We start from the raw sequence: 13,565 nt of genomic DNA on the forward strand, positions 1-13,565 counted from the left end.
TTCAACGAGGTCATCACTTATACTTGGCGGCATCATATTTAAACTCCCCAACCAAGAAGCGCCTCTTACTCGGGGACTTGGGGGACATACCGCCTATATCACATACCGCCAAGCATAAGCAACAACCTCATAGGTGGGCCCCGCGACATGGTAGGTCCCACCTACGATATGCATCCAGTAGACCGACACCCAAGCTACCACGCCATGGTGGAGGTCGGCCGGTATCTTGCTAGGAGGCCACCCTCCCATGCTCTCCAAAAGCCTTCAAGAGAAGTAAATATGTGTATTATGTCCCACATCGGAAATGTAGAATAGAATGGGACTTCCTTTAGCTATAAGAGGAAGTCCTCCCCTTCTTGGAAAGGGATGGATCCATGATCCTTATACTTGTATCACTACAAAGGCTACTTGGCCTCACTACTAGTGGAATCTCTAAGTGGACGTAGCTTTGCCTCAAAGGCAAGGTGAACCACTATACATGCTTGTCTCTCTCTCTCTCTCTCCCCATCATGATCCACACTTAGTTCCCGTTCCGTATTCTCATACAGAAACATCAATTATTTGTTGTTGCTTCCTCTCCCAATAACTCCTCTTTCTTGGGGTGAAAATTGATGGATCCACCTGCATCGTGCGAGCATCCTCAGCGCGTTGCTCAATTAGTTGACATTCCACAAACTGTCTTTGCCTTTGTTGGTACTCGCGTTCGGTTTGTTCATAACATTTCTGCATTTGAACTCGTAGGCCATCCGCATCCTGCTTATTGCCTTTTTTCTTAGCTAGCTTCTGAGCTTTCTGTCCTTGAGGACGTGCCTTTCTTGATGAGGGAAGCTCATCCTCAGTAGTGGGTGTTCCATCGTCATCCAAGTTGACATGATTAGGAACACTAAAGTGGGTGTTTTCCATTGATGGCGTTTTCCCAAACTTTTCCGTATTTTTCAAGTATTGCCAACAATGCTCAAACACAAAATCGCAACCTTCCGAGTCGTAGTACGTTGATTTAACATTCATGAGCTACATATAATATTTAGTAAATAAAATATTTAAAAAAAATTGGCTTAGTATAAATCGATCAATAAACTATATAACAACATTTTACTTTTAACAACTACATGAGAAACAAAAAAATATTCATTATTGAACATATTTCAATATAATTACCTCATCCTCCATATTTTCGCCGCTTCTTCGTTGAAAGTGTTCGACCTTGTTAAGAGCTTGGCGCCACTTCATACATGCCGGACTTATTTTCTTCTAACGAGCGTGGCAACTAGAATGTGTTCTATTCATGCAACCGGCCAGTTTGTGAGCATTGTACTCCTCCGCCACACGACTCCATAATAAATCCGACTTTTGATATTTTCCGACGCAACCATCACCCCCAATGGTGCTCCAAGCTTGGCAAAGAATAACTTCTTCATTGTGCCTCCAAGAATCCCCTCTTGGAGCCATTTTTTTCAAGACAAAAAAAAAGGAAGATATATTTAAGAACAAGAAGATGGGTTAATGAATGGAAAATTGTGAAGGAGATGGAGGATATTTGGTGTGAGGAAATAGAAAAGAACGGGTAGGTATTTATAGAATTTCCTACAATTCACTATTCCAACGGGTATATTTTTTTCCCTAAATTTTCTGGTAATTTTTTTTTTTTTGGAGCAAAAAGGAAATAATAACCCTTCAATTAATAAGAGCCGTTGATAAGTTTTTTCCCTCAAATCTGAGCCATCAGATTGAAAATGGATCTGTTGAGTAAAAAAAAAAAAAAGTGCACATCGGACCGTCCATCTTTAAACCTGATCAATCAGGACCATACATTTCCTGACCGTTGGGGTTTCCAACGGTCACCAGGGGACAGAACAGAGGGCGGGCCCCACATCTGCAGACGAAAAAGCAGCTCACCTTCTCTCTCCAGCGACGTGGCGCGCGTGCTTCTTCCTCCCTTCAGCTGGCGCGCGCGTCTTCGTTACTTCCTCTTCTCAACGCATTGGTTCATCCTTTGGGCTGAGACAGCAAGTGGGCTGGCCCCCATCTACAGTGACCAAGTCCTGGTCTTGGAAAAGTCTCAAATATGAGACTTCAAATGGCCCCAAGTCTTATATTTATAAGACCAGATCCACCAAAAAGCCATGGTTGGAGATGCAAAGTCTTATAATTGGCCAAAATAAAGTTTGGCACCCCTTGGTTGGAGTTGCCCTAAAAGCCCAAAGATTAAATTAAAAATAAATTCAAAACTAACTAGAAAACTAAAATTCGTCAAAAATAATAAAACCCAGTTTTGAGGTCCTAAACGACCTCAGATGCCCAAAAAAGCCCACACGTTGTAGCAAAATTACAAGTTTTGCTTCTGGCGCCAATTCTCGAAAATGTATAATAATTCACAATCGGACAGAGAATGCCAAATTTGCAAAGTTCCAATTTTGCCTTTTCTACGCTTGATCTGTTCTTCAGTCTTTTCAGCCATCCGATCTACATCATTATTGATCTCTGAAAATCTACTTTAGAGGCTGTAACATGCCATAAACCTTGATTAGGTCGCAATCCCGTCACCCAGGAGGTCTAGAGCTTCCACCTAGGTTTTTTCACTCATTTCTCAACCAAAAATTACCTATAATATATGAAAATTATACTTCGTTTTATAATGTGAATTCCTTGTCTTTATATAGTCTTGTCTGACAAATCCTTCTCCGAATCTACTTAAGTCTCAAATTCATTTTGGTGAAGAGAACCTAGTCCATATTGGGTTTGAAGAAGTCTTTGACATCTTGAACATGTTTCTAGGCTTTTCTTGAATATACTTGAGCTCTACTTATGCATTATGGTTTCATCCAAGTTGTAGAAGAAGTCGAATCCAATTTTGTTTTGTACATGTGCTCCTTAATATTCTTCTAAAGAAAGTAGGTAGAAAATTCTCATTTTCTGCCACCCATGTCTGTCTAATTTGGATTACTGCCATTCATAACTCACATGGAATTAGAAAACGCATATTATATATGAATCAAAAGCCCTGGGAGTCTACTTTTGAATGAAATAGGCAGATCTGGATTTGAAGTTCTACAGAGTCTACTATATCCATCTGAGTACTAGAAAGTCGGAGTAGAAAATCAATTCCTAGAAATTTTAAGAAGTCTTGCATTTTTCTTGTGTAACATGTGCAATGCACATGCATTGTAGCGAAACAATTTTCTTTTTCACAAACACTTGGGGAATCAGATCAAAATAAACTTTGTACTTTTTTTTTTCCATTCAATGCCATACACATTTTCTTTTTTATTTTGATTTCATTCTCTCTCTTTTATTTTAACGGCAAGACACACACACCCACACATATATGTATATATATTATTTGGTTCATGGATTCGATCTCCTCCCCACTTGTGCTTCTCCATCACTCTCATTTATGATGCCACCTTGAACTTAATGTGTCTCTTGAGTAAGCGAAAAAAATTATACTAAGCTCAAGGTAGAGGTGGCAAACAGGCCGCTAAGCCCGAGCACGGCACGCTTGGCACATTTAAAATCTGCCCAGCACCCTTTCAAAAAAAATATGCCCAGCACTGCTCGAGCACGACTAAGAGTGGGCAGGGCTCCACGGTCCATTCTTGCTGGCTGTGTTGGATTGAGGTATATTGGCCCATGGGCGCGGCCCTTGCACAACACTAGTCGGCCCGTTACAAACACAAAATTTTCTTTTATTTTTTAGAATTTAAAAAATTTACAATGATGATATTTGAACATTAGACCTCTTTAATCAAAATTCCATTACAATTCTACCCATGTTTTTCCATTAATGTTGACAAAGTACTGAAATAAAACTTTATTTGTTTTGACAAAAATATTTTCATATATATTAAATATATAATTATTAAACAGTATTAATCTCACAATAATACAACTATAGAATTGAGAAAAAAATATGATACTAAAAATTATACTGCTCGAAAAGATCTATGTGTTTAGATGACTAACTTCGTTTTTCAAGAGCTGACAAAATGTAAAAAAAATAAAAAAAATAAAAATACAAAATAACAATAACAATAATAAAAATAATAAAAAAGGATATCGATTTGGAGAGTTTTTATTTTTATTTTTTTTAATTATTTTTTTTATGCTGTGACTAAAAGCATAGGAGAGTTTTTTTTTTTTTTGCAAAGAATCAGAGATTTTCTAGCTTTGACATTTTATCTTTCTCTAGATATAAATCATATAACAAATGCCGTAATAAGATACGCTAAAAAAATGAATGATCTAGATTGGATGGCAAATTTTTAATATCATCTTTTCTTTAATGTCATATCGTTGTGCACACCAACATGGCCTCTATATAATTCGATTGGAAGCAGGATGCTCTCACCATTAAATTGCCACCTCCTAACCTTCAAATACCCAATATGCAAGCCAGCACCTTCCAAGTCATTCCCAAACCAATATTTCCCTCACCGATAAACATACCTCATGTGCACCGACGTCCTCCCTCGCAACGAGTTCGTGCCATCACTACTTCCACAGCCAATGAAACCCATAGTTCTACTCCAATTACCATGTCAACTCTAGAAGTGGTCGATGCCTCCGTGGCCGCATTCTGGGACTACCAGTTCCTCTTCGTCTAGCAACGCTCGGAAACAAACGAGCCCGTGACTCTACGAGTCGTCGAAGGTGCGGTCCCGACAGAGTTTCCTTCCGGAACATACTACTTGGTGGAACCGGGGATCTTCAGGGATGACCACGGTTCGACAATGCACCCTTTCGACGGTCACGGCTACCTCAGGGCTTTTACTTTCGATGGGCTTAATGGGGATAAGTTCACTGTCAAGTTCATGGCGAGGTACGTGAATACTGAGGCAAAGGTGGAAGAGCACGACCCGGTGACCAACACATGGCGGTTCCGACATAGGGGGTTGTTCTCGATGCTGAAGAGAGGAGAGAAAGTTTGGAACACCAAGGTGATGAAAAACGTGGCGAATACTAGTGTGTTGAGCTGGGGTGGGAGGCTGTTGTGCTTGTGGGAAGGCGGGGAACCATACGAAATTGAACCGGAGAGGTTGGATACGATCGGGAAGGTCAAGCTGATGGATGGTTGGGATTCAGTGGTGGAGAGGAGAAGCGATGGTGGTGATGTATGGGATGTTGCAGCAAGGTTGCTGAAGCCGATTTTGTACGGTATGTATCATGCGTAATGGTCATGAAGAAAACTTAAAAGTGAATTGCTCGGGCTTGTTGAAAAGCCCACGATAATATAATGATTATATGTAGCAAACTCATCACTTGCTGTGTTTTTCTTCTTCTTCTTCTTCTTCTTCTTTGGGGAATAGATTGTACTTGTAATTTCTTGAGCTGTGTTCATAATTCTAGTTCATAAATAATTTTGAGTATATAATTTATGTGCAGGAGTGTTTAAGATGCCAGTGAAGCGATTATTAGCTCATTATAAGTTCGATGCTCGCAGAAATAGACTTCTTTTAATGTCATGTAATGCAGAAGATATTTTTTTACCACGCACCAATTTTACATTTTATGGTAAATATTTGAATAAGTTTTAATAATTCAATAGTTTGATTTTTCAAATGGGTTAAATTAAGTAACTTCTTTCCTTCTTTTCCTGTTGCAGAATTTGATTCAAATTTTAAGGTGGTTGGAAAGAAATAATTCATCATCCCTGATCACTTGATGATTCATGATTGGGCTTTCACAGCCACTAATTATATACTATTTGCTAATCGTGTCAAGCTTGACGTTACCGGTAGTTACTTCGATACAAACACAATTACTTTTTCAAACTCATTAATATTATAGATGATTCCCATAAGTAAATATCTTTAACAAAAATAATTATTTATACCGTTAAATTTATATTCGATGGTGGTTGAGTACGATATTCTTGATCAGTAACTAACCGTATGAACATTATTGGTGAGCAAAATTACTCAACAACTACCAGTGGTCGTAGTAGAAGACATAGTGAAACAGATGAATTCATGATCTAAATCTTCGTACAACGTTCCTACCTAAAGATTACTGACAAAGCCAACATTCTCATCCCCTGGTTTCTCTTCCTTTATTGACGATGAGTAGACCAAGCCGATGCTAGAGCATAAACAGAAGATTCAGAAACCTGAACTTCGGGCTCAGGCTTATTTTTTACACCAATTAAAAAAAAGGACAATGCAATCATATACCCACTTCTCTAATTTTTCTTATTTTGAAAATAGAAATATCAGCCGACATGCAAGGAATGGATATTGATGAGCTAGTGTTTGTAATGTTGATGACTTAAATGCAGGTGCAATGACTTCATTTTGTGGAATTACTCCAACAATTGCAGCATTATCAGTGAACCCTAGCAAGGAAACTTCTCCCATATATGTGCTTCCTCGGTTTCCTAATGAAGTGAATTATAATCGAGATTGGAGAGTGCCTGTTGAAGCTCCTTCACAATTTTGGCTGCTACATGTAGGCAATGCCTATGAGAGTTTGGATGAAAATGGGAATTTGGAGATTCAAATACAAGCTTCTGTTTGCTCTTACGAGTGGTTCACATTACATAAATTACTTGGTAATTATTAAATTACATGCTTTCACAGATCCAATCGATACTGATCAAAGTACTCCTTTCTACAACAGTAAATAAATTGTACTAATTTGGTATTGCTTCTGTGGTGGACAGGATATGATTGGCAAAGTGGTAAACTGGACCCTTCGATTATGTACTTAAATGGAAACAAAAGCAAGAAAATGCCTCACCTTGTCCAGGTTTCTTTCTTAATTAACAAATTCTCATGTATATAGCTAGCTAGACCTGACAATTCCCAAGTTCCAATGTTGCTCTGTTTTTTTCTTTTTCTTTTTTCCGGTTAACGAGTGAAACCCTTACCGGCCACCCCTTCTCATGTGCAAAGAGTGCATGTCAACCTTGGCCTATACATATAACGTCTTTATGGATGTGATTTTACCTTTACCTCACAGGGCATAGTGAGTGAACTTCAGGGGTTAGGGTTAGGCACGGTTTTCGAACACAATTGTATTGCTCACACATTTAGTCTCCATCAAATAAACGATTACTAAATACTAATGCAGGTTTCCATCAACTTGGATACCGATGGGATCTATCAAAGATGTGATATTGAGCCATTAAACCAGTGGATCAAGTCATCAGATTTTCCCGTCATAAATCCAGCATTTTCGGGCAGCAAGAATAAGTACATATATGCAGCAGCTTTTTCAGGTTCTCGCAGGGCATTGCCAAACTTTCCATATGACATGGTGGTGAAGGTCAATCTTTCAACTAAATCTGTGCGCACATGGTATGCTGATAGTCGAAGATTTATCGGCGAACCCACTTTCATAGCCAAAGGTTCCGAAGAAGATGAGGGTTACATTCTTGTAGTTGAGGTAGTTCAAGTGGAAAATTATCAAACTCTCTCAAGCATTCCATACTTTTAGCACCAACTCAACCCTAAATTAGTAGAGATTTACATAGATATGATATGCTTGTATTAATTGCAGTATGCAGTTGCAGTTCAAAGGTGCTATCTGGTTATCTTGGATTCAAAGAGGATTGGAGAGGCTGATGCACTTATGGCAAGACTTGAAGTCCCCAAACACCTAAATTTTCCTCTTGGTTTTCATGGTTTCTGGGCCAGTAACGAATAGTTTCCGTTCTCCTTTTGGTTTTAGGACACAAGATGCACATATCTCACGCCAGGCCAAATTGGTGAAATGATGTTGTGTGCCTGTTCAGAAGATGTATTTGTAAAATTAGTGCAGCCTTTCTTGTTGGCAGAGTGCGCAGTTTAAATATGCCCCTAGAAACTTAATTTACAGAACCATATTAAAAACAAATGAATAAATTCAGTTTACTTCCTTCAACTTTGGGTCTTAATTTTTTTTTTTTTCAATCACGATCATCCCTGTACTTTCAAACTGCATCAGCCATGTCCAAATTTCAAAATTGACTCTATTTGTGTTGTCAGAAAATAACTTGCTATCGACATGAGGACCCACTTTTCAACCCATAAGAAGGGCACCTCCCCTCTTGAGAGTTCAACCTTCATCCTCCCACGAGTCAGCCCAAATCACCTCTCCTTCTCCGATCTCTCTAGCTGCTCCACCTCACTCTTCAAAGCCCTAAGTCCACCACCAATTCCAAACCCAACATCACAATCAATCCAATTCAACCAAAATTTCCAAAACAAATCAACCAAAATTTTCGAAACAGACTACGGCACCGAGATTCAGAACCAGCTTGAGACTAGACCCCAACAATACACCACTTAGTTGTACACAGAGCATAAGCTTGAACCCAAGTAGCGCTTGGATCTAGACACGATAGACAGAAGCCAACGACCTCAGGCTTCATCGACCAAGACAGGCCGATTCAAAACCGGAACTCTGTGCAGACCAAAGACATACGTCTCCACCATATCATCTTAATCAAATTCCAGCTGTGAGCCCCAGAAATCTATTGTCGAGCTAAGTTGAGGTCATTGGGAAATTAATTTAAGATCTCGTTAATTATTAAAGTGCTCGAGAATATTTTTAGAATTTTTCACAAGGTGAAATTCTTGATTTAATAGTTTTTGAATTTTGGAAATTATTTAAGAAAATAGAAAATCACGCGGTGGGATATGAGCCATCCATTTTCTCCACCGCTTAATTTTGGCCATTGGATTTCACTTAAAGGGGGAAGTGCCAGATCAGACGATCGTGATTGGTCTAGAAGCTTTGAGCTTCCTTGACCCAAAAGAGGCGTCGTCGACCTGGAAGGAAGATCCGACCGAAACTTCATCCTCTGGCCACGTCCAACTGGCACACCAGCCCCATCTTCTTCGTCTCAATGTCACCATCACGCCTGAGGTCGTAGTTGGTCCGATCGTCGATCGTGGAGGAAGAATCTAATGCTGAAAGCTTTTGCAGCTCCGGCAATTCTTCGTCTTTTTCTCATGACTCCAGCCACCGTTTAGGGTGTTTGTGGTATCGAAACTCATCCTCTTATCCCGCTACACGTCTGTGTAATTATTTTTTGAATTCGATTAGGTTATGATGATTTGTGTTTGTTGTTCGGCTGTTTCTAGGCAAACTCCGGTGGCTCTGGCGGCTATTTGTGGTGGTTGATATATGAAAGATGATCTACTCTTCGTGCTATACGTGCTAGTGTAAGTTGTTTTCAAATTTGATCAAGTTTTGCAGAAATTGCATTTTGGGTGCACATGGTTACAGTCGGGGACACTGTTCCAGTGACCGTTTTGCTCATTTTCATGTTGTTCTGACTCGATTTTTCAATTTTTTTTTATTGGGGTTTGGAACTCATCCTCACGTCTGACATTATTATTTATAATAATAGAAGAGTACAACGGGGAGAACATCAAGCCAACACCCTGTAAACAATAACAATTATCAACATAGAAAACATCCTGAATAATAACAAAACTCTCACCTAACCATAGTTCATCTAAATAATTAATATACTATGCCAAAAAAGCAATCAGACGACAGAGGAAATCTGTCGTCTGATGAAAAAAAATTCGGTTGTCTAGTACGGTGCCGTCTCTTGGGGGTATCAGACGACAGAGGAAATCTGTCGTCTGATTTTTCATCAGACGACAGAAGGTTTTCAAGTTGTCTGTTGTCTGATTAAACCCAAGACATGTGTTTGATGAATTCAGACGACAATTATCTGTTGTTTGTAATGACTTACAATAACAGTTTTCTGCTGTTTGTTTTGTATTCTAATAACACTTAACTGTTATTCAAACTACCAACACAAGACAATTGTTTGTTGTTGAACATTCATTTAAGATACAATTATATGTTGCTGTTTTTGTTTTGAGTCAACAAAATTTTATATATTTTTGTCTTTATTTTTATTGTCAGACCACATTTTTCTGTTGTTTGAGTGAGAAAATAACAATAGATTTTTCCTTAATTCTGTTGTTCTTAAGTAGCACCAACAACATATTTTGTGTCTTTGATTTAGTGGTTGCATGGTATTTGAGATGTCACATTTGTATTTCTATTAGGATGTAATCTGGAAACTACACAAATGACATAGTATTGAATCTATCATTACAGCCAACAAATACATCCATAATTTTTTCATACATAAACCTAAATGAGCATCAGCTCAATAAACTCATAAGGCAAAAAACTACTATCTAGAGCAACGTCTACTAATCTAGAGCAACTAAGTTAGCCAATTATGTAACAGCTCTGATTCTTCAAACGGATAATCCTCCAGAGATATCAGCTAATTGAGGCATCAAAGTTTTGAAGAGAAGATAGCCATTCCAAATAATTCTTGCAATCTGCAGACAACACAAATACAGAAATTTAGCAAAGATGACATATTTCAAGAGCGAAACTAAGTACAGAACCAAAGATCACATTACAACTGCCTCATGCTCAGAACAAGGATTGATATTTGTTTACATTATAACTATAGACATTCAATTAACAAAGCTAACTGTGTGCACAAAAAGTAAAGCTAGAAAAGATAATTTGCTACGTATATCATACTTAAGAAAAGAAACAAAAATACCATGAAGCGCAAAACCACAACCTAGCTACCAAAAGCAATGCAACAAGCTTGCAAGCTGGAAATAATTTCTAATAGTTGTCTATACAAAAATATTTCACAACAATTCTCAATCAGACCACTTCTCTGCTGGAAATAATATATAATCAATATTCAATCCTCTCAAAAAAAGTGCAAGTGTACTGGAGAAAATTAAAAGCTGGAATTGCCAACTCCTTAATCTGATACTACATCCTATTTGGAGAAAACTCTACCTCCAAACTTACTCCACCACAAATTCAAAAACAAAATAAGAGCAACGAACAATACCTTTGGGTGAAATAGAGCAGTGAAGGAGAACACCAGCCAAAATCGTAACCTGCAAAAGAGCAGAAATAAAAAGGGAAATGAACTTCACAAGGTAATACTCTTATTCCAGCTTTCCCAAAACCAATACGTATATATCACTGCTCACATACTCTTGCAAACATCATCACTTTAAACCTCTAATAAATCATTCATATAGGACTTTAGTTATCAAATAAAAACTTTGAATAACAAGTTACAGAAAAATTTTCCCAAAACGTTCTACACAAATGCTGAGCGTAAAATCTTTTGCACAAAGAATTGAGTGTAAAATCTTTCATAAACAATTGTTATACTAACATACCCAGATTGAGAGTGCATGAAATGCCATGCTTTTCGAGGCTGATTCCACCACTGGCCAAGCTCCCTGCAATTATGTCACTGAATGTAACAATGCTAGGTGAGAAAGTCTATGCTCTTTTAAATAAATCTTAAACTATTTTCTAAGTACTTAACAATAGCCATCATATAACAAAGTAATAATCACTACAGCAAAGTAAAGCAAACACAAACAAAAAATGACACCTGTCCCAACGCAAAAATGTTTCAAGTTCCCTAATGTTTTTCAGAGCACAAGATTTATATAGAACCATAAACAGAAGCAAAGAACTTACATGCTCTTAATATCAGGATTTCCTCCATTTGATTCCCCTTCACCTATTACATCCCTAGTTCCCTACCATTAGGGGAAAAAAAACACATATATAACAATGCAACACGAATTCCATTACACAAAATAAGAAGATGATTTATAATATAGAGATAAGAAAGTTCACCTAATTTATACCCACTTGATGAGTAAAGAAGGACCATACAGATCCATACCTACTAAACCTGAAACAAGGTTTAAAAATATGTACCGAAGTAAACACATGGTCTCTAAAGAAAAACTTAATTCAAAGCCATACTACATATATGAAAGTTTCCAGAAACATTTCTGTTAAAAAAAAAAATTTAAATCAAGTCCAAATTCCAAATGCTATACACAGAAACTCAAAGACATGAATCAAGCAATTCATTACCAACAAAACCTATGTTCATGAATTAAATCTCTACTGCCTTCTTTTTCCAACAAGGAGGAAGCTTCTCACATGCATTAAACCAATATATCATGACAACAATCAAAACCCAAATAAGATTCTATTGTCAAAGTAAAAAATAATACCTGCAAATAGAGCTGTCACTACTAGCAAAATTGTCCCACGCTCATCTCACATGAGATGAATTGAGAAATTAAATTCTTAAATAAAATTTGTCTTCAAAACATCAGTGTGAACATTACACTAATCACACAGATAATTAAAATCTGTGTAAAGCCTTATGTTATAGTAAAAAAAAAAAAATACTGTAATCATACAAATTTACAGCAAATTACCCGAGCAAACCTAAATCAAACCCATCAATCTGAAACATTAAATTCAATCAAACCCAAAATATAATTTTTCATACAATATACAATTACAAATTACAATTCACATTGCTCCAAGTTTTTCCAAATAACAGTCATTGGAATGCAAAACCAATATTAGGATAAACCAAATGCAAATAAGTGCAGCTGCACTACTTAAAAATATAGGGGAAAAAAATGAAGAGCCAGGGATGGTGCTCAAAGAAAGAAGCCTGGTGCCCAAAGAAGCTACCTGTGCTTAAGAAACAACCCATGATCATGGCATCATATATATCAATTGCAACAAAGGAAAGAAATCCAATTTCTATGGCAGTAACATTGAAGTTTTTGTCTACATCCAAAAACCAAATTTATCTAAATCTATGGATTGAGAACATTTACCTGTGCTTCCAAATTGTATTAGCTCTTTCTCTCTCCTCCGCCTTTGATTGCATACTTTGAATGCTACATGCAAAACCCAAATCTTAGAGTACCTACTTCATAACTAAGAACACCAAATCATAATACAATCCGCTGCTAGAAACGGGAACTAAGAACACCGAAAAGATTTAAGATCCCCAATAACAAATTGATCATACAGTATGGGTAAAGGCATAGAGAGGAGGAGAGAATACACCTGGAACCGATTTACTATTTCTTGGGTAAAATACCTGCAACCGATCAACAAGATCTAAGTCGTCACTCAAAATCCATACTTGAAACAAGAACAGATCTGAGAATAGGTTAGAAACTAGTAGACGAATCCGGAGGATGCAACTGATGATTGTAAAAGTAGAAAATAATGAAAGCATAGTTTTAATTGAAGATAAACATAATATTCAAAATTTTATGCAGAAGACTTCTCCACTTCGTGGAGGTGAGGATAAAGTTTGAGACTTGGAGTTTTTCTGCTTCTCTTTGCCAAAGACTAATATGATGGTCAGAACTCGGTATATTAATAAATATATAGGAAAAAGCTGAATGAAGCTTTTGCTAGTAGTGATATGTCAAATCAAATATTCACATAGATATTTGTGAAAAAGTAGCAATGGCTACCGATAATTGAGTAATGACTTCATATAGATATGAGTAAGAAGAGTTCGACGAGTAGGGGAGGCGGTCCGACAAGGTTTTGGTTTGAAGACAGATCTGGGTTTTTGAGCAGAGAAGGCGTGAGAGAATGAGTGGATGATAGGGAGAGAGAAAGTGGATCAGGTGGACTCTCCCCTCCGAAACCAAAAGAACCCCAAAACCAGGCAAACCCCAAAACTAGAAGAACCCTAAACGCCCAAATTGAAAAACCACCGT

At 37.6% G+C, this 13,565-nt stretch overlaps 1 protein-coding gene and 1 pseudogene across 1 annotated transcript; one reads left to right on the forward strand and one right to left on the reverse strand.

The window, feature by feature from the left end:
• Positions 1-540: 540 nt before the first annotated feature.
• Positions 541-1,285, reverse strand: LOC121049403. The gene is made up of 2 exons (XM_040506681.1): positions 1,159-1,285; positions 541-1,011 (listed from the first exon to the last, which is right to left on the reverse strand). Exons 1-2 carry the CDS (start codon positions 1,228-1,230, stop codon positions 541-543), a joined length of 543 nt encoding a protein of 180 aa, XP_040362615.1. The 5' UTR covers positions 1,231-1,285.
• A 3,100-nt stretch (positions 1,286-4,385) lies between these two features.
• On the forward strand, positions 4,386-7,644 carry LOC112188561 (annotated as a pseudogene).
• The last annotated feature ends 5,921 nt before the right edge of the window (positions 7,645-13,565 follow it).

Source organism: Rosa chinensis, chromosome 1, assembly GCF_002994745.2.
Source record: "Rosa chinensis cultivar Old Blush chromosome 1, RchiOBHm-V2, whole genome shotgun sequence".
NCBI lineage: Eukaryota > Viridiplantae > Streptophyta > Magnoliopsida > Rosales > Rosaceae > Rosa > Rosa chinensis.

Excerpts from the sequence above, each read along its gene's own strand:
- LOC121049403 (XM_040506681.1), bottom strand. The coding sequence starts at position 1,230 with ATGAAGTGGCGCCAAGCTCTTAACAAGGTCGAACACTTTCAACGAAGA. Across the intron at positions 1,012-1,158 it reads GCGAAAATATGGAGGATGAG|CTCATGAATGTTAAATCAAC; the intron begins GTAATTATATTG and ends TATTATATGTAG.